This window comes from Hippocampus zosterae, chromosome 19 (assembly GCF_025434085.1).
Source record: "Hippocampus zosterae strain Florida chromosome 19, ASM2543408v3, whole genome shotgun sequence".
NCBI classification, from domain to species: domain Eukaryota; kingdom Metazoa; phylum Chordata; class Actinopteri; order Syngnathiformes; family Syngnathidae; genus Hippocampus; species Hippocampus zosterae.
In genome coordinates, this window is record NC_067469.1 from 10,241,683 (window position 1) to 10,260,751 (window position 19,069).

The 19,069-nt window shown below is 42.5% G+C and overlaps 2 protein-coding genes and 3 long non-coding RNA genes across 5 annotated transcripts; 3 read left to right on the plus strand and 2 right to left on the minus strand.

Annotated features, from left to right (window-relative positions):
- Positions 1-2,001: 2,001 nt before the first annotated feature.
- LOC127591862 (uncharacterized) lies at positions 2,002-3,157 on the minus strand. The gene is made up of 2 exons (XR_007960009.1): positions 2,698-3,157; positions 2,002-2,604 (listed from the first exon to the last, which is right to left on the minus strand). It is a non-coding gene; the product is annotated as an uncharacterized LOC127591862 (long non-coding RNA).
- Positions 3,158-3,218: 61 nt separating this feature from the next.
- Positions 3,219-6,482, plus strand: atf3 (activating transcription factor 3). Its single transcript, XM_052052098.1, has 4 exons — positions 3,219-3,324; positions 4,633-4,861; positions 5,158-5,265; positions 5,575-6,482. The coding sequence occupies exons 2-4, from the start codon at positions 4,637-4,639 to the stop codon at positions 5,893-5,895; spliced, it is 654 nt and encodes a 217-aa protein (XP_051908058.1). The 5' UTR covers positions 3,219-3,324; positions 4,633-4,636; the 3' UTR covers positions 5,896-6,482.
- Positions 6,483-7,079: 597 nt separating this feature from the next.
- On the plus strand, positions 7,080-8,851 carry LOC127591946 (uncharacterized). The gene is made up of 2 exons (XR_007960037.1): positions 7,080-7,230; positions 8,668-8,851. It is a non-coding gene; the product is annotated as an uncharacterized LOC127591946 (long non-coding RNA).
- A 3,012-nt stretch (positions 8,852-11,863) lies between these two features.
- Positions 11,864-14,167, minus strand: nsl1 (NSL1 component of MIS12 kinetochore complex). The gene is made up of 6 exons (XM_052052218.1): positions 13,930-14,167; positions 12,999-13,071; positions 12,777-12,910; positions 12,336-12,390; positions 12,199-12,266; positions 11,864-12,130 (listed from the first exon to the last, which is right to left on the minus strand). The coding sequence occupies exons 1-6, from the start codon at positions 14,101-14,103 to the stop codon at positions 11,894-11,896; spliced, it is 741 nt and encodes a 246-aa protein (XP_051908178.1). The 5' UTR covers positions 14,104-14,167; the 3' UTR covers positions 11,864-11,893.
- On the plus strand, positions 12,019-12,397 carry LOC127591929 (uncharacterized). The gene is made up of 2 exons (XR_007960023.1): positions 12,019-12,163; positions 12,229-12,397. It is a non-coding gene; the product is annotated as an uncharacterized LOC127591929 (long non-coding RNA).
- Positions 14,168-19,069: the final 4,902 nt, after the last annotated feature.

Sequence of the window (19,069 nt, forward strand, 5' to 3'; positions counted from 1 at the left end):
CGTGATGAGGAAAACGAGGTATAGGGGGTTTGTGTGTGTGTCATGAGCGTCGGAAGAGCATCCACTTCCCGGAAGAAAGTGACGTCATCCCCACGCGACTTAATCCAAAACGGCTCGGATATGCTGTTGATGAAATAATCATCATAACCGCGGATGATTCACGACATCGGACTACAATAGTTCATCACGGAATACTACATAATCAAGGATGAAATAATTTCTCTGGCCGGGGGGGGGGGGGGGGGCGTGGCACACCCAGCATTTACATTCGCAAAAGTAGAGAATGAAACTAATATATCCTATTATATTTAGTTAATGTACACATATGTATGTATATTTTGCTTATTAAAAACATTTAATTAAACTTCAATTTGAATGTTTTAAAATAAATTTCAAAAATTGGTTTGTGTAAATGTTTTTAATCATATTATTTTTAAAAAGTCGATTCTCTCTTTAATTTTTTTTACACTGTGATGATCCGGTCTCTGGAAAAAAAGTAATTTTAAAATGAATCATTTCACCATAATTTAGAGCATTAAATCATTGCAAATATGAGTCAATGAATATTTTCAACTATATATTAAGCGTTTTGTTTTCTAAAATGCTTGTTTCATAATCAATCTAATTAATTCATTCCAAATTTAAAAAAAACATGAAACTGAGTTCATGTTATAAAATTCGGTTTTAAAACCAAGAATGACTAATCTACTTATTGTCAAATTAATGAGAATGAGCAACAAGTCAGCCCATTCAAATGACTACAAAGCAAATAAAAAATTACAGTGATGAGGTTTTGAGGACAAATATACCCTATTTGTATTAAATGTGATTTTAATTTATTTATGTATTTCTTTATTTGGTCATGTTTCAACAGTTCCCCTGTTGTCACCATCCTGTCCGGTAAATGACCTCACTATCACTTCTCGTCTTGGTCTGCCACTGTGTTGCCATGGCAACACTTTCACCCACTAATTTAAATTATTAAAAAAAAAGTGATGGCATCGAACTTTCACTTTTTCTTCTGCCATCAGCGTCACGAAGAAGTGAGCGCCGTGTCGTAATGAAAGCGAAACCAGTTCAGAGTTCACCAAGGTCAGTGGTGTGTGCGTTTACGTGACGACAAGTTGCTGCGTTTTGCTTGGTTGGTTTTAGGACGTATTTGTATGTGTTTTATTTACCAGTTCAATTGGTCCCATTGACAAGATCCAAACTCAATTTACTCGCAAAAAATTAAAAAGTTTGACAGTCTGACACATCGGCGAATCATTTGCGTCGGAATTAATTTTTTGTTGTTGTTGTGTTCAATACAATTTTAAGTACGAGAGATCGTGGCGTTCTGAAAAACAATGGTACAGTTGTGTATTTGTCGGGTGTGTGCATGTGAGTTACGTAGGTGTGTGTGACAGCGCAGCTAAATGAAGATGACATACATCAGTGTGTATTTTTAGTGCGCACACACAGTTGTCGTGATCTAATAATAAGGCGCACGGTTTAAAGTGGAGACGCGTGTCACTTTCTTTTCCCGATGCGACTGTTTGATGCCAGTGGAATGGTGGCAGGCCACGTACAAGCTAGCCAGCGGGGAAACACCCATCTATCTTCGAAGCACACACGTACGCACGCAAGCCCACCCGCACGCAAGACCGGGACGGGCTTTTTGATGGAATCTATCAAGCTTCCCAAGCAAAGAAAGCATTGATCCGTATGGAAAACGATACACGCTGACACTGGTTCTAGATCATTCCGGAGTTCCTACGATCGAGATCAGTTGACAGCTTTTGTCTTGTGCTATGAGGATGTTCTACGTGTGGCATTCAAATTTGATTCTTCTTCATAATGACTGCCTCATCAGCACTTTTTTTAGCATGCATGCTTTGTCTTCAATTAATGGCATTTTCTTTTTGACATCATGGGGAAAAAATGGTTGCACAGATGGGACCCCTGTGGTGCACCCCCTTTGTAAATAGTTGTAAGCTTCATTTTTATTAATTCAGAGCAGACTTTTATTTGTAAATGTTTTATTTTTGTTGATTTGCATTGTCTCTGTGACAGTGACAATAGAAATGTGTTGTATTCTATTCAAATATTTGCAGTTAGAATATTTATAAGACAATGTGTGGCCTGTTGTTTATTTTTGTTGATTCTTCCAGTTGAGGAGAATTGAGGAAGGGGGAATTCCAGCTCAAGCATGTTTTGTGTACGCATGAGCAAGATGCTCCATAAACTAGTATCCATTTTTTCAAGTTTGTAGTTGCGGTTTTCGATCAACATTTGAGCAGGGTCCGGTTTCAGCACATGAAACTGGCCAAATCTGTTTGAGAGCAGAGAGAAGCGCTTGACTTTTCACCACTATCAAGCCTCATTTTACATGATTTTTATTTTATTGAAATTTGGCAGGTTTGTTGCCAACAATCTTCTCTGTGCTGTTTCGATTTTTTTTCACCGCTTGAACAACTCCGGCGGCAAAAATGGCAATGAGCACAATGAAGGCAAATAGGTGGCGAGTCAGCTGGTTGCGTGCTTATCCCGATTGACAACAATCAGGTGAGCATAACCTGATGCCGACGGCGACCTGGCGACAGACTGGTTCACTCCCGCCGGCAACTCACCGAAATGAATAATAAAACATAAGGTGTAAATATCACATTAGGATGCTGTCATCGACTTGATGGGACGGAAGAGGTGCGACCGACTCACTTGCGTCAAAAATTCACTAGGAGGGCGTCAAACATCGCTGCATGCGGCGCATACCACAGTAGAAATATACTGTACTGTATAAGGCATTTGGAAAAAGGCAAGTCGCACAAGAGTGGGACAATGAAAATAGTTTAATATTCTACACTTAGTCGTTTTCGTTTTAGGCGGCTCTATCCCAACTGCCACACCCTGGAGTGGTCGAGAGCTAATCATCTCTCTCTATCAATCTATCTATAAAATCAAGTGAAGACTTACAAGCGTAAACTAAAAAAATAGAAGTGGTCATAACCAAAATATAAAAGCATTCGTGAGAGAATGTTCGTGCTTTTTATTACTCTTAACCCCTTCCCCGTCGCCATGCGGCGCTGGCTCCTACACGCGAACTACATCAAGCGAGACCAGTGAGAAAGGAAAGCAAAGAAATGAAAGGAGGACTCGTGTTCGTCCAGGATTGCATCATGACGCAGCAATAATACGTCACCAAGCCCCGCCCCTGCGTGTGCGTGCGCGCGCGCGCGGTGGATATAAGCGTGACGCAACTTCGAGAGTCTCAACTCACGCGCAGCAGTCGGCGCTTCTTGTGGCGCTCCGCTCGCCAAACCCGTCTCGTCTAGTTTCGTCACACACGTAAGTTGACATTTGGGAGACACGTCTTCCCTTTCGGTTCGTTTTTTTTTTGTCTTTTCGATGGAGGCTTTTCAAGCGCTTTCGGGCTTTTGTCTTGAAATTCGCCTTTCGTACATTGATCCAAAAAAGAGTTGAATGGCAACCGTAAGGAATCGCGTCGACATTTTCATTGCTTGTGTTTAGACGTTCGTTGAGACGAACTTTCTTTTTTGTAACATTCCAGCATACATGTTCATATGTAGTCATCGAGATAATAGTGAAACGTTTCGATTCATATGAAAAATGGGCTTCAATTTTGATTATGATGATGATTAAGCTATAAAAATGTAGTATTCTTCCATTACGGACAATGACGGTTTTGTTTTTTAAAAAAACTCTACTTGTGTCAAGAGACTCGAATGGTACACATTATTTGTTACGTGAAACTACACGCTAACCTCAACACCTCACCTCGAGTGCCGAGTTATTGATTGATCGATTTATTGATTAATTTATTCATGAAGTCCCACTGGCAACTTCCAGCACAAGGCATTCACCAGGGGTCCAAATTTTGGAATCGACTTGATCTGAGTTTTATCTTCCGTCCCCTTTCTCATGCAGCGATTGAGCGCTGATGAATTCTTGACATGATTTGGATTGTTCACATCCAGGAAGTGTATTCATTGAAGCGGCTCATTCAGTTGTCCCAACTTTTGACATTGACGTGTGTCGACTGTTCAACCAAAACCAAGTTAGATTTTAAAAAAGGGCTTATTTTTGTGTAAACATTAACGTTAAAGACGAGGAAATATCCCACGACACTTAATAATTCATTCAAAATTATTGATATGCTCAAATGAAATGACTGAAGATTTCAACGTATTGAACTTAATACAAACTGAACTGGTACGTGGGCACCACTAAGGGGAGCCCACTCGCAGTGCACCGATTCACGTGAGCGGTTTTCAGTTCTTATTGTGACAATCAGTGTAGTTGTATTTATTTATTTATTTTTAACCACAGCTTTTTGAATGTTCAGGGCTTGACGTGACATCCCAGCAATACTTTCTTGAACTGTCTTATGACACTGTTGAAAAAGTGATCTCACAACGATGGCCACATTATCGGACCCTTTAAAAATAGTGACATGAGCAAAATTTGGGAAATGACGTGTGGCAAGCGCAAGGTTTGAAAGGTCGCTTGCGTTTGACTTATTTTGTAAACTATAATAACCTTGTCCCTAGTGGTCAAACAACATCCATGATTACGTAATGTCACATGCTAAATGTCCACAATGTCAGACTGAATATGACTTTGCGGCGTTTTCAGGCTCATGCTGCAGAACTCTCGTCCGACGCTGGCCGACGTCAGCTGCTCGGCGTCAGTCCCGCGCCCGTTGCCGGTGCCGCGCCTGACGCCGCTGGGTTCGCTGTCCTTGGATGATTTGAGCCACTTGACGGCCGCTGGCGAGTGCCAGCCCGGCCTAACCGGACGTGGTGATGTCAGCTCGGACGGCGGAAGCTCCTGCTCAGACCTCGGCACCGTAGGGAAGACGCAGGTGAGCCACGGCAAAGACGCCTGGAAAATACGATTTGATTAGTTGATCTTCCTCAGGCACTGTGGTTTCTTCGCAAAAAAAGTGATATATTTTACACATAGATAAGATAAGATATCCTTTATTCGTCCCACACTGGGACATGACATAGGTCCAATTCACTTGTCTGATGGTTCATGTGTTTATTATTCATTTACATACACAAACGTTTTCAATTTGTTCTTGCGAAATGAACTATAGGACATATCCAAAGCTTTTTTCAATGACATAATTGTCACATTTTTTTGACATGACAACAGCTGTCGCTAGCTGAGGCAGACAGGAGGAAGCGAAGGCGAGAGAACAACAAGGCCGCCGCCGCTAAATGCCGCAGAAAGAAAAAGGACAGGACCGAGTATTTGCTGCTGGTATGTTTTTCTTCTTTTCTCAAGAAACATTTGAAACGCTTGGCAAAAAAATATTTGCAGCTCGGAAACATGTAGGTTTGTTTTGTTTTTTTGGGGGGGTGGAAATTAATGTTGTGAGTGGCGGAGACGTTTTTAAACAAAAAAAAATCATTACATGATTATAATATTAAAAATAATTGGATTGGACGTTAGCTAGTTGATGCTAACGCGCAATATGAAAGGCTATAGACACGCTAATGAAGCTAGCGTTACTATTGCATTGATGGCGCACTCTTACCTGACGGTATGGCGTCCATTTTGTATGCACAGGAGTCCGAGAAGCTGGAGAACGTCAACGTCAACCTGAAGGCTCAGATCAAAGCTCTGAACCAGCAGAAGCAGCACCTGTCTTATATGCTCAACCAGCACCGGCCAACCTGCATCGTCCGTGCCAACAACGGGCACACCCCCGACCACGAAAATGTCGACCTCTTTGTGCGCCACCTCCAGGAGAGCCCGAGTGCCGTGTGCGGCCAAACCTCCCTCTTCGCCATCCAGGACACTGCCGGCTCCATTTTCTCCATCCCCTCGGAACTGGATGCTGGCGGCCTCCTCAGTCTCGACCACGTCCAGTGTTCGGTCTCCATGTGACTCTATGAATGGCCTTGCAAAGTTGTGTGAATTTTGAACTTTTTGGGGGAGTGGGACATTACAAGGGAATTTATAAGGTTGGCTCTGAATAGGGCACTAAAATATCTCTAAAGTCAAGGCACAATTGTATTGAGCTTTCAAAAACATCCAGCAGCGCTTCCACTGTCTCGTTGGAGTGACCGTTTAGAGTCCCCACGTTGGCCACAAGGTGGTGTCAACTTGATAATGACGTGGGGTCCCCTGGAAAGTTTGCTAATATTTCCAAAATTGTCTCATAAATTGCTATTGGGCTTTCTACAAGCACCACAAGTAAAGAAAAATGTTATTGAGACATACTGCGGGTCCTCAACGCTGCTAAGGGGCGACGAGGCCGACCCTTCACTCCACAACCCCAAGCTGCTGATTGGCCGACGTCACCTGCAACCCAAACTGGATTTTGAATCGTTCTTGTCCGATCCAAGGCCAAGCTGGAGCACTTTTGTTTTTGTGCCATCCTCACTAGATGGCACTGTGACTGTTGTACAACTACTTGCTGCGTAGCAATGCACAAATGTAAGATGAGCGAGAAAATGCTTTTTGTTTTGTTTTTGTTGCTTTATTTATTTCAAGCCAGGTGATTATAATGTCAATAGCGTCTCCTACACCAAATGCTGCTAATAGCCGGTTGTAAGCACTCAGGACCTTACAATTGGCACCCCGAGTGCGTTGTAATGATTCCGACAGCATAAAACTTGACGCATTTACTCGCGGACGAGCTAACAGCTACTGTCTGTGATGTGTCAACAAATTTTGTTGTGGCTATGATATGTCTACATTTCTAAAACGTGGTTTCATGCATTTGCGCTACTGGGTGGCACCTCACAAGTTGTGTAAATGTGTGGTAAAGCCTCACAAATGTTTTATACTGATTACTTTTGTATTGTGTTTGTTTGGTCATGTGACCATTGGAGCTTTCTAGCCAAAATGTTCAACATGTAGCAGGTCAGAGACCAGCGTGATCGTTTGTTGTTTTTTTTAACTTGCGGAATAAAATGGATGACAAATCACCAAAAAAAACGCGTGACTTGACATTGTCTTAAAAAAAACATGCCAGTCATTAACAAGACTACATTGATCGAAAATGTGTTTGGGTCACCGTTTTATTTGTAATATATTTTCATAAGTATAAAAATTGGTATAACCTAAAAAAAAAGCGAAACAAATTCTGGCCTAAAGCGGATGTGGAACCAATATCACATGACCCAGGTCCTTCGACTGACGTCATTTCCTGTTTGTGTAACCGGGCCCCTAAGCAGTAAGCACGTGTGAGCACGACTTTGCAGGTTGCTGCCTCAGGTGGGCCAACTTTTTTTCAAACTGCTCCATTTGCAAACTATATGCCCGTAATCTCTCGCTAACACGCCTGTGAGTGAAAACAAGAGTTAAAAAGTGAGTCGAATCAACTGTTTGGGCTAGCATGGCCGTGCGTGCTGCAGCTTGCAGCCTTGAATCACCTCCAGCGGCGCTCACGCACGGGGTAGCCCCGCTTCCCTTTATTAAAAATGGTAATTTGAGCAGCCCTTCGCATTCATCATTGCCCAAGAAGTAGCTTTCATTGCCCAAGAAGTAGCTTCAGCTTCAAAAAGGTAGATGACCCTGCCCTGTTGAAATGTTTAAATGTCAATTTAATACTTACTTCTACACTCTCACATTTGGTTATATCTCTCTTAGCGTGCAAACTCGCCTTGCCTGACCCTTTGATATCCGAACTACTGTATCACTTGTTATACTTTTGTCTTCCTGTCCCGGCAAACATTGACAGGATACATTTGGCACGTGGCTAATATGAGGTCAAAGGACGTGCATACGCGGTATGCTTAGTCATTCTCTCAGAACAACGACTATGCAAGTCAGTCTCTAATGAAGGCGAGAGGCCTGAAACAAACTCACGTCACAAGGCAAAGTAGCCATCATGTTGAGAGACTGACGCATAAAAAAAAGGAAGTTGTTGACCTCCATGATAGAAATAGAAACATTTCCAAAAGTTCACTGAGACTCTCGTCATGTCAGTATGAGCAATCTTGGATGCTAACCAGAGTTCCTGAAATGACGTTAAAAAAGTTACTTCTTTTAAAGGACAAGTTTGAGGTAAACGCAACCAAACATTTTTTGAGTAATACTTCAGGGCTAAAACTATTTCAAACAAACTTTCTAAACATTTTTTTTTTCGTGACCCACTTGGCTTCATAGCTAGACCCTTAGCAACGCGCTTAACAATGAAAATGCTTTTGTTCGCCGATCTCAGCGAATTACGTCATTTACAGAATGCCAAGTTGCCAGTCAGCCAATCGTAATGCATTGTTGATTGTCTCGTTAAAGTACATGAAGTGTAAACATTTGAACACAGAGCAGACACTTTCATGAGATTAGTGTGCGCTAGCTAGGACGCTAAACACATTTCCAAGATTTATCGCTAAAAAAAAGATGTTTTTGCTTATAAGTAAGCATCATCAATGACATTTAATTGACATCTGGCGGACAAAACGTGATACTTGAACACACTTCCCACACGTTAGCATGTGCTAGCTAGAATGCTAAAATAGGATCCGTTTAATCTTTGGCAAGGTTCAGGAGGAAACTTTCACAAATAAATGTTATGTTATTGTTGTCCTGTGTATAATAACTGACTCAAGAATAAGAGCACCAAAAGTAACTTGCCGTCACTGTTCTCTACTGACCTTTTGGCTTTGCAAACTTCCTTTTTCGCTTAATGGCAACGTTTCATTTCGTCAGGACCTCTGCAAGATGATGATGATGACGATGGCGCAAAGAGGAAGCACAACAACCGCGTCACTCGTGACCGAGATGAAATGTGAACCAATGCCACCTCGGTGACCTCCTAGTGACCTTCAGGCAAACAAAAATGTCTTCATACATTATTTGATTAAAACACTGCACAAGTTATTTTCTTGATCAACACACTGTTTCTAATTTCTTTACTGTAAATGTAAAGCAAACATATCCAATGTAATGTACGTTTATTCAAAATACTAATTTATAAATAGCTGTTAGTATCTGTGAAGTTTTATGATTAAAAAAAAAGTTGTACTGTCGAACCAACATGTTTGTTGGTCGTGAATAAATGAGCATCAATCCAAAGTTTTAAAAGTTGCTATTAAAACAATCACACAAACTTAATTCTTTATGAAGAAATGTAAAGTTACGATCTTTGTTTTCTGATTAAAAAGCAACACTGCCTCAGGAATAGATTTACTCTCGTATCAGATGGAAAATAAAAACATGCACAAAATGCAGTATTTATAAGTATTTATTAATGCAGTTACAGTGAAACTCCTCAAGAACGAAACCTACATGGGCGAAAATACAATTCCCATTCTCATGCCCCCCATGCCATGAAAAAAACCCTGTTGCGTGAAACGAAATCATTTTCTCTGCTCCAGCATCTCGAAGACATTCACTACAACGAAGTCTTATCCAACAGCGACCTCTACTGCTTCGTTCGAATAAATGCAACAGCAACCACCACACTGGTTTACTGAGTGAACAATGTTTATTTCAGTCACAGCTGCGAGTTTCCTGGACTCAACATAGTCAGAGCTGCTCTGCCATTGGCTTACCGAGCATCATCCTGGCCTACTATTGGCCAATAGGGACCTCAATGTCTATGTGTGTAGATACTGAAGCTAGAGCCGTAGCATCCGATTAGCTGCTCAGAGTAAATTGCTTATAGCTCGACAGACATTCAAATAAACAAACGTTTCCTCGAATGCTTTACTTGTTATCATGCTAAAAGCAGCCACAGGACGCTTCGTAGTCCTCGATGTCCTTCGCAGTCCTTTTGCTAACTGGAGCTCTAATGAGAGAGGTTTTTAGCCTTCGAGAGCTAACTATGGCCATCGAGGACTACGAAGCGTCCTGTGGCTGTCTTAAAAGTTCATTGCATGCCAGGAAGTATTTGTTGTTGAGTATGAGGATGGAGGCTGCATAGCTAAAGTGGCTACAAAACGGACCTTTTGATGTCAAGCACTTCAGACAAGAAGAGCTCTGATGCTGGAAGAGAGGGTAAAAGTGATCAAAATGAAAGACGGAGCAAGCAAATTAAAAGACATTATCCAAGAAATTGATGTAAATGAATGCTGATTGTAAATTTCGCAATTGCTTTCCCTTTTTTTCTTTCTACACTGACAATATGATGTGTCAAATATGTGTGCTCATACATATGCACTTTTGGAATAAAAACAGAGTACACATAAGTTTGTGTGTGTGTGTGTACACATACATTTGTGAGTGTGGGTGTGGGTGTGTGCTTACATCTGAGGTCAAATTTGCTACAGTGAAAACCCCCTCGTGAAAAATGCCTTGTCAAGTAAACAGTATTTATAGAGCACTTCGCTGCATACAAAGTGCTGTACATGGAGCAATTGAACATATACAATACAATACATGCTGATTTATATAGCGCTTTCACAACAGCGGCAGCTGTAACAAAGCGCTTAACAAAACAGTTAACATCAAGTAAAACAATTAACACAACACATAACATAAAACACAGACAGTCATGCAGGCATAACCACTTTTCCATCACACGCTTTGTTGTTTGAAGCAGTTTGAGATGAAAGAGGAGAGAATCAAAGTTTCCTTTAACCAGTGGATCAGAGACGTCATGCTCAAAATGTGCACACGTCAGCTACAAGCTAAGTTTCAAAGTCAACAAGAAGCTGTAGCATCCATTGACGAAAAGAGATTGGTTCAATTCTCCTGTCCCATGGAAATCCATTTCAATTCTAAGCGGCGACTCACGGCTCCAAATGCGCATCAGCGCTCTGTGTCAACGCTCCTCTCTCCTCATCCTCAACTTCAGCAGCCATCCATTCAGCCACACCAACGCCGACTGTCCAACAGCGTCGACATAGCCACTGAACAAAACGGGGTTGTTAAAAATGCTGCCCATTACAGGCGCAAAAAACACAAGCGCCCCAGGTCTGTCCAGCACCGACAGTCAATGGCGCCGACATTCCTCCCAACCAAAATCTGTGCTGGTACAGGCGTGCTGCCGAGAAGGCGCAGCCACCAAGCACAAATGCTTCTTCTTTGACGAATGTCGTGGCCAAAAAACGCTGAAAACAGTCCATATCAGTTCCGCACGATGTAACAACATGTGACAAAACAAAAGACAAAAACACCAAAAAAGAACAAAAAAGCAAGGCTCTTGAAGAGCACTTGCCAAAGGCTGCCTACTCGGGCGCCATCTTGGAAAAAAAAATACAATAAACAGTAAAACAAATCAGTCATAAAGACGGTAGAAAGCACCAAACAGTAAAACCAAGAACAAATCTAAGTCTTGCTGAGTCTAATGCCAAAGAATACAAGTGAGTTTTGAGGAGGGTTTTGAAGATGGGCAGCGAGGAGGCTTGACGAATGTTCAGTGGGAGGTCATTACAGAGAGAGGCACCAGCAACAGAAAAGGCTCGATCCCCTCTGAGCCTCAGTTTAGTTCTTGGTACTTCTAATCTGGTCCGCAGACCTGAGGCGCCGGGTAGGGGTGGATGAGCTCAGAGGTAAGGTGGCTGCAAGCATGATTTCGTTGTAGAGGAGTTTCACTGTATGACCATTAAGAGATTTTCATTTGCAAACCTGGCAGCAGACAAGTAAGCAAATCCAATTGAAATATCCCAAAAATATCAAAGTAAAGTATCCAATCTAAATTATATGTCGTTAACAAAAATCAAATTTGGCTATTTTTCCTCAGAAAAACTTCTTCGTCATGAGAGCTGTTATAGTCATACTCCGGTGTTTGGCGACGCCAAGTGGTGTAGTTGTGAATTACATGTAATATCACAATTGGAAGCTTGCTGAAGAATCTGTATTCATTTAACGCCGGGCTGTCGGCCCACTTGAAAAGTCCAAAGCTTGATAAAAGCCATTATTGAGAATGAAGCGATTCCAAAGAACATTTACACGCTTGTGCTGAATTCCAAACGTTTAATTACATTACTCATCATGCTTTTTTGCCACCCACGTATCCCGCCGAGGCCACGGCGTCCCACACGTCTCGTCGGACCGACTGCCTGTTCCACTTCCCGCTCCACTGAGCGGGGTTTGGCGAAGGAGGCGGAGTTTCTGTCAGTTGCTCGCTGCCAAATACTTCGCGGTGCACCTCCAATGACGCCTGACTCGGCTTCATGCCGATCACCTCCAGTAAGCCTTCGGCCTGTTTCTGAAGTGTGCAGATGGACTGAAAGAAACACACACACATTACACAGAGTCTGTAAGTGTGTGTGTGTGTACATTTGTGTATTCTACCTTGACGACTTGTGTGCTGTGTTCCTTCAGTTCAGATGCCCGATCCGACAAGTCCTTCATCAAGCTATCTGATTGCAGAACACAAGTTTTATTTTTTTGCTGTATAGTGTGTGAGCACGCCTGCACGTCTGTGTTACCTGTCTGAGGGTCTGTGAGCATCTGCTGGGGTTTTACTGGTTTTTCATAAAAGTCCTTGGGGGGGGGGGGGGGACGACACAAGCAAAAAAGTTGATTACAAATGTAAGGACTTGCTCACTCACTCACGGTTTTTGCCTATTTCTACATATTTTCTATTTTGTGATGCGTGTCAACGAATCGTAATGATGAGCCCATCATCTCACACTAAGTTCAGTCATTCGTTTGTTGCAGCATTTTTGCTTCTCATTATTGTGGGGGGAGTCTTTCGTTGGTGCACAAGTTCGAAGCATGCGCTCAGACAGATCCAGACATGGCAGAAGGTACTTTCAGGTTCGAAGTTTTAGAAAACATTTTTGAAGTCATTCGGCCTCATTCACAAACATGTAGGAATTCTTTTGTGATTAAGCCGCCAATCCAGAAGAAGTGTGAGTGACACCCACTGCAAGTCGCCGTTCCGCTTTGAGGGCGCGCACGGCCCAGCGCAGGACTTGCTTGGGGAACGTGCGTCGCTTTTTCACCGTCTCCACGATGACGTCGTCCATCTGCTTTTCCAGCTGCGCCAGCTTGTCCTCATCTGAGAGAGAGAGCGAGGGAGAAAGAGAGTAAGTGAGAGAGATTTGAGTGAGCTCAACAGACAACCTGTAAGTGTTTGGACTGTTCACCGTCGTCATGTCGACATTGGTCCCACGTCTGTCCATTCACTAACACGTTTGCTTGGACGGCAGCCTCAAAATCCTGCGCGTTCAAAAAAAAGTGATACGTTTGTCAAATAAATGTGATATGTTGAAAAATCGTCTTTAATTGAAGCCATGTCCTGCGACCATTGACATAATTGGGCCATCACCATTTCAAATACTCCCTTGTCACACACTTGTGCTTTGAGATACAAGTAACCCAAACTACAGATTTTTCAAGATATGAGCCATTGTGTGTGCAGACATTGAACTTTTTGTTGTTTTTTTGTGAGCAAAAACTTGCATTGTATGGTGGCAGTGATCTCAAATTGCTTCATGGCAAGCAGCAGTTTGGCAGGGGTACTACAACAATCCTCACAAGTCTATTTTGGATTGGATACAACTTTGTCATTTTTGCTGTATGTGTAACAGCACAGATGAAATTTCTTCCCTCTTAACATAAAACAAGACATTTTTCTTTATCCTCTGCAAAGAACTAATATTAATGCGACTTACTGGGGGAGTTGTAACGGTCATATGATGTCAGTATCATACTGGCTGCGGGCGGCCACGGCGAGGCGGAAGTGAAGCAAAAAACGGTCAACTGAACTGTATTTCCAAAAGTGACATATAACGTTCGGTTACATTTACTTCAGTGCTTCTATTAGTGTATTTAGGAAATATTTGCTTCGTATATACCGTGTAAAACTGTTATTCGTTCTGTTAATAAAGTCGCAGTGATTTGTACAACGTCCTTGTTTGAAAGTACGTCAATTAACATCCGGGTAATTCAAGCGACTTTTTTGAATTCTTATGCTGCTGCCATAGCTTCCACACGCAAATCGTTTAAAGTTACGTTTAATTCTCTGCAGGCTTTATTTTACAGGGGTCGAGAAAAATGTTTTTTTAATCGGCTCACCGCCAACAGCTGCTCAAGCAAAACTCGCTTCGTGTTCTCCGGAATTGCCGTTTGTCCAGACAGCGCCTCGTTTAAAATGTCTTTGTAGTGCTTCATCTGTTGCACAACTTGATTTTTCGACATCAGCCGCACTCGGAAGTCTTCGTTTGTGTCTGATCCAGTTTGCGTGTCCATTTTTGCCGCCACGGTTTGATTTGAACGGTTTCTTTCCTTTTTCCGGGTTGCAATTTCTTGAAGGGTCCGAGTAGAAACAGGTGAGCGACACAAACATTCCTAGCAGTCGACCTACTCGACAAAAATGTAGTTTTTCTTCCTGGAGTCGAACAAACAGAACAAAACAGCCAGACGAAGCGCAGTCACAAAAAAAAATTGCGTTTGTTGTCATTCAAAATAACATCGTGACTAAGTCTTCTTATTCAATGTGACAGACTCTACTTAAGACGAGCTTGATGTTCAGCAAGTATGCAATAGAAAGTATTTTTTTTTCCAAAAAAGAGTCCTTGAGATGTTGCATGCCCCTCCAGTTCAACTTTACTGTAAAACGATAGGTAAAAATAAAAAGACTAAAATGTTGTGTCTTGAAAACAACCACCCAATGATCCTTTTAAGTCTGGTAGTGTAATCTAAATGCATCATGAGAAATGCCACAGACGGTAAATAAATACTGTATGTGGTGGCATAACTCTCAATGCATATTTGTTTACAACGGCGCCACATGGAGACAGACAATATAAACAGTACTCAGTGGAATATATTCTTTATCCTCTGTTAAAAAAAACATTTTAGGTTTTAGGGTCATCGTCAAACTCCACTAATCAGCTTGCACAAACTGTTTAAATCTTTCCAGTTTACTTAATCATATAACTATGTTGTTTGAAAGTGACATTTTACACAGCGCTATCTTCCATCTCCAAAAATGTTTGAGTTATGGGGGTTAGCTGGAATGGATTAACTGCATTCCCATTCATGTTAATGGTGAATGTTTATTTGAGATTTGGTTTGCGTCAAAAATTGGCATGTCAAGGCAGCTGTCTGGTTGAAGAATGCTTACTTCTTGGGATGGTTTTTATAGCATAATGCAAGCGTTTTTATTTTTTGCACCAGGGACAAAAGATGAATTACTGTATTATGTCAGAGACGAGCGTCGGAATTCATCTGAGTGTGGAGCATTTGCGAGAGAGGATAGAGCGTGTGTGTGTGTGTGTGTGTGTGTGTGTGTGTGTGTGTGTGTGTGTGTGTCGGTGTGTGTGTGTGTGCGTGTGCGTGTGTGTGTGTGTGAGTCCTCCCGAAGTGGCTGAACGGCATGTTTATTTTTCAACAAAGCTGTCCTTCGTTTGATGTGAAAGAAGAAGTGCGACGTGCTGGGCGAGAAGTGAGAAAAACACCCTTAAGCCATGTTACCTCTCATGTCTATCGTTTCATACTGCAGGTGGCAAAAGTACTGACGATACCTGTGTTAAAAAAGACTCCAGCTTTGACTCCTCCTATCGTTAAGTACGAACTATGATTAATTTATTGTGGCTGCCTTCCCGTGTGTACGAGTGTTGGCCACCAAGGGGTAGCATACCACAGTCATATTGATAAACGTCGTCTGCTTGAGCTATAACCACAGAAGCATTATGTTCTCAAGTCTTCTTATTGAATACGCCATGTAAGCATTCACCGTGCGTGGTGGCTACTTTCTACTTTTCCTATATTCAGAGCATCATGGTGTGTCATATCACATTTGGGTCAGGAAAGAAAGAATTCATTAATGTTTATTGCTTAGTGGCTTCCGGATTTCAAAACACGCTGTCACTGACGTGCGCTACTTACACTTACAACATGAGTGTAAGTATGTCATCATGATGCTGGGGGCGAAAAAAAAGAAACGTTTTGAAGTTGGTCTGGTCTCGGGAGAAATGAAGAGGGGGAAATCCACATTTTTTTTCAGTAATTGTTTCTGTGAGAGAAATTCTTTTAGTATATATTTATTCTTTCATTTTGTAAGGCCCGGGTGCCCAACTCTGGATTCACATAAGAAAAAAACACACACACACATACACAGCAAACACACCTTCACAGGTATGTAATTTGGGGTCGCGTAATCCGATTACAATTGTTAAAAGTCTATTTTGCTGCTAATCGAAAAAGAATTGTTCATGGTGGCAGTTTTGGTTATAGTACTCTCTGTACAGTGTGGAGCTACACGAGGAATGTGGGTTAGAGTAATATTGTTGTAAAGGATCAGCATGGCGGCGGTGTGTGAAAGGGGAGAAAATGAAGGCTGGGATGCCGAGCGAGGTTTGTGTGCCAGAGGTCAGTCATGATGCGCCGCTCCAATGTGGAGAGTCGCTGGTGTTCCATAGTGGCTGCGAGTCATCTAGGAGTTTAAAAAAGAAAATCAGACTCGGGAAAAGCCTTCTTGTCATTGGAGGACAAGGTGCAAAGAAATGGAACAGAAACAACCCATCCAAAATTAAATAAATAAGGACCAGAGAGGGAGCCCACTAGGTAGTGTTTTACAGTGCCCCATATTTTTCAGATTACAAGAAAAGGAAAAACACGTGGAAGGTGGAGGAAAAAAACAGCCTTAGACTAAGCTCCGATAGGGGAGCACAGTATGGATTTGGAAAATGAAAACAAACCAACAAAAACAACAACTCTAATACTAGGACATTTGGAAGTGGCGTGGGTTGTGCATATGTTTGGTCACTTTTGTGTCTTTTGAAACGCAAAAAAAATGTATGTTATTATAAGTGCTGTTGCATGGGCCTTTTCCAGGAGGTTGGAACTTTGGAGGACTAGTTTGTGTTTTCAGCAACATTTTTCTGTCATATACCATTTAGTTAGGGCTTATATTTGGTGAGCTGGCTTTCTGAGGCAGGAGGTGACAGTGTAACACTCACAGCTTTCTTCAAAATGGCGTCTCTGGGTGGCTGGCGGCCGGTGGCCTCCCCCTGCCGGGCCACCCCCGTTGTGGCCCTCCCGTCATGGCAGCCAGGAACTGCAGGCTGGAGTGCAGGTGCTCACGGTAATGTTTCCTCTGTACTCTTTCCCAGGCGCAGCGGGCGTCCGACTCCACCCGGCACCAGGTCTCCCGCCGCCCTTTGACATCCTGGAGGTTCTCCGCCATGTTACGCTTGTTTGTTTGAGAAAACTGCAGGCCCAGATGGAGATTCTGCTGTTGCCATGGTGCTGAGAAACACGAGGAGCCACACTCTAAAGATCTCTTGTTTGGAACGAGTGACCACTCTGCTGCTGACAGAAAGGTACGATGTCAAGTAGCGTGTGACTTCAGGGAACTTGTTTCATTCAGTTTTTTTTTCTTCCTTTAATTTTTGCCACACTAGAATAAAGTACAATTGCACATCCACGCCAGCAGGTGGCACTGGCACTTTAATTGGGATTGGGCAAGTAGCATTTGCTCCTCTGCAGAAGGTGAATTTATAATAGTTTTATAGACAAATGATACTATTTATAGTGGCGACGGAGAGTTGGGGGGGTGTTACAAAAAATAATTAAGCACTGTGTTATGCATAAAACAATGCCGCTCAGCAAATCTTACAGGGTCAAAAAAGTATGTTTGCTCTCATTTGGCAGACCGCTGTGGAGGCTTTGCATGGGCGCCTATCCCAAAGGATTCCCCACACACAAGCCAGTCAGGAGGCTTTTCTCAGCCCAAATGAAGATTAGGATTAGCGCATTACACTTGATGATGGCGGCATATGGACCAGCTCCTGCTCTTGATTGACATCTATGTCTGATAGCAGTCCTGGCCACTTGATTAGGTACACAACCGGGCCGTGTGATAGTGAGTGTGCCTTGAGATACGACTGAACTGATTTGAGTTTTTCGACGTAAAAGTTGTTGTCGGGCGGATTTTTTCAAACTTTGACTTTTTGGAGAAACACTTTTCTTTAAACTGTGTGTTTCAGTGTCGTTTGTACTTGCTGTCAGACTGAACAGAAAAAAAGCATTACTACTTTATAATTCTGATTGTTGTTGTTGTTTTTTTTGTTTTGTTAACACTTCATGGGCAAATGTCATGCTGCATCAACACACTCATTTCTGCATGTATTCTTTATCCTCTGTTCAAATCCACCCATTCACCCGCAGTTTCCTGAGTCATTTCCAGTAATTGTAGAAGTCTTCTCTATTTGTGTCTGCATATCTGTGTTATCTGTGAAAAACAATTGTAAATAGCACTGCGATTTATCCATTTTGTATTTATATTGCACTTAATTGAACGGTTTGGGCGGCCCGGTAGTCCAGTGGTTAGCACGTCGACTTCACAGTGCAGAGGTACCGGCTTCAATTCCAGCTCCGGCCTCCCTGTGTGGAGTTTGCATGTTCTCCCCGGGCCTGCGTGGGTTTTCTCCGGGTACTCCGGTTTCCTCCCACGTTCCAGAAACATGCATGGCAGGCTGTTTGGACGCTCTAAATTGTCCCTAGGTGTGGGTGTGAGTGCGCATGGTTGTTCGTCTCTGTGTGCCCTGTGATTGGCTGGCAACCGGTTCAAGGTGTCCCCAGCATACTGCCCGAAGACGGCTGGGATAGGCTCCAGCACCCCGCGCGACCCTAGTGAGGATTAAGCGGTTCGGAAAATGGATGGATGGATGGATGGATGAACAGTGTTTTTTTGTTTTTTCTTCTTTCTTCTTTCTACCCACATTCTTGTTGCTGGAGGCTGTAGATTTCCCCAGTGTGGGACAAATAAAGTATATCTTATCTTATAATGCCTCCTTAAAGAGCCGCAATGAATTAACCATGACGCATCGACTGACGCTGGAGGCTGTAAATTTCCCCGGTGTGGGACAAATATAGGCTATCTTATCTTATACTGCCTCCTTAAAGAGCCGCAATGAATTCATGACGCACCGACTGTTAACGCTACGTTCACAAGTGAAGTGTGTGAATTTGATTGTGGGAGACGTGCACACACACACACACAAAACGCAAATTTGCTTGAATATGCGCCACACCCGCGTCCCATAAATATCGTTACCTGATACTCCAACTTCTTTACACGCTATATTCTCCAGCCCTCCTGTTTTTTAGTACGTTCTCGGTATTGGTAGCAGGAGTTAAAAACAAAGAATAAACTCAGTTTTTCTGCTAAATAACTTTACGATGCTGTGCGCGATGCAGTATATTCCCT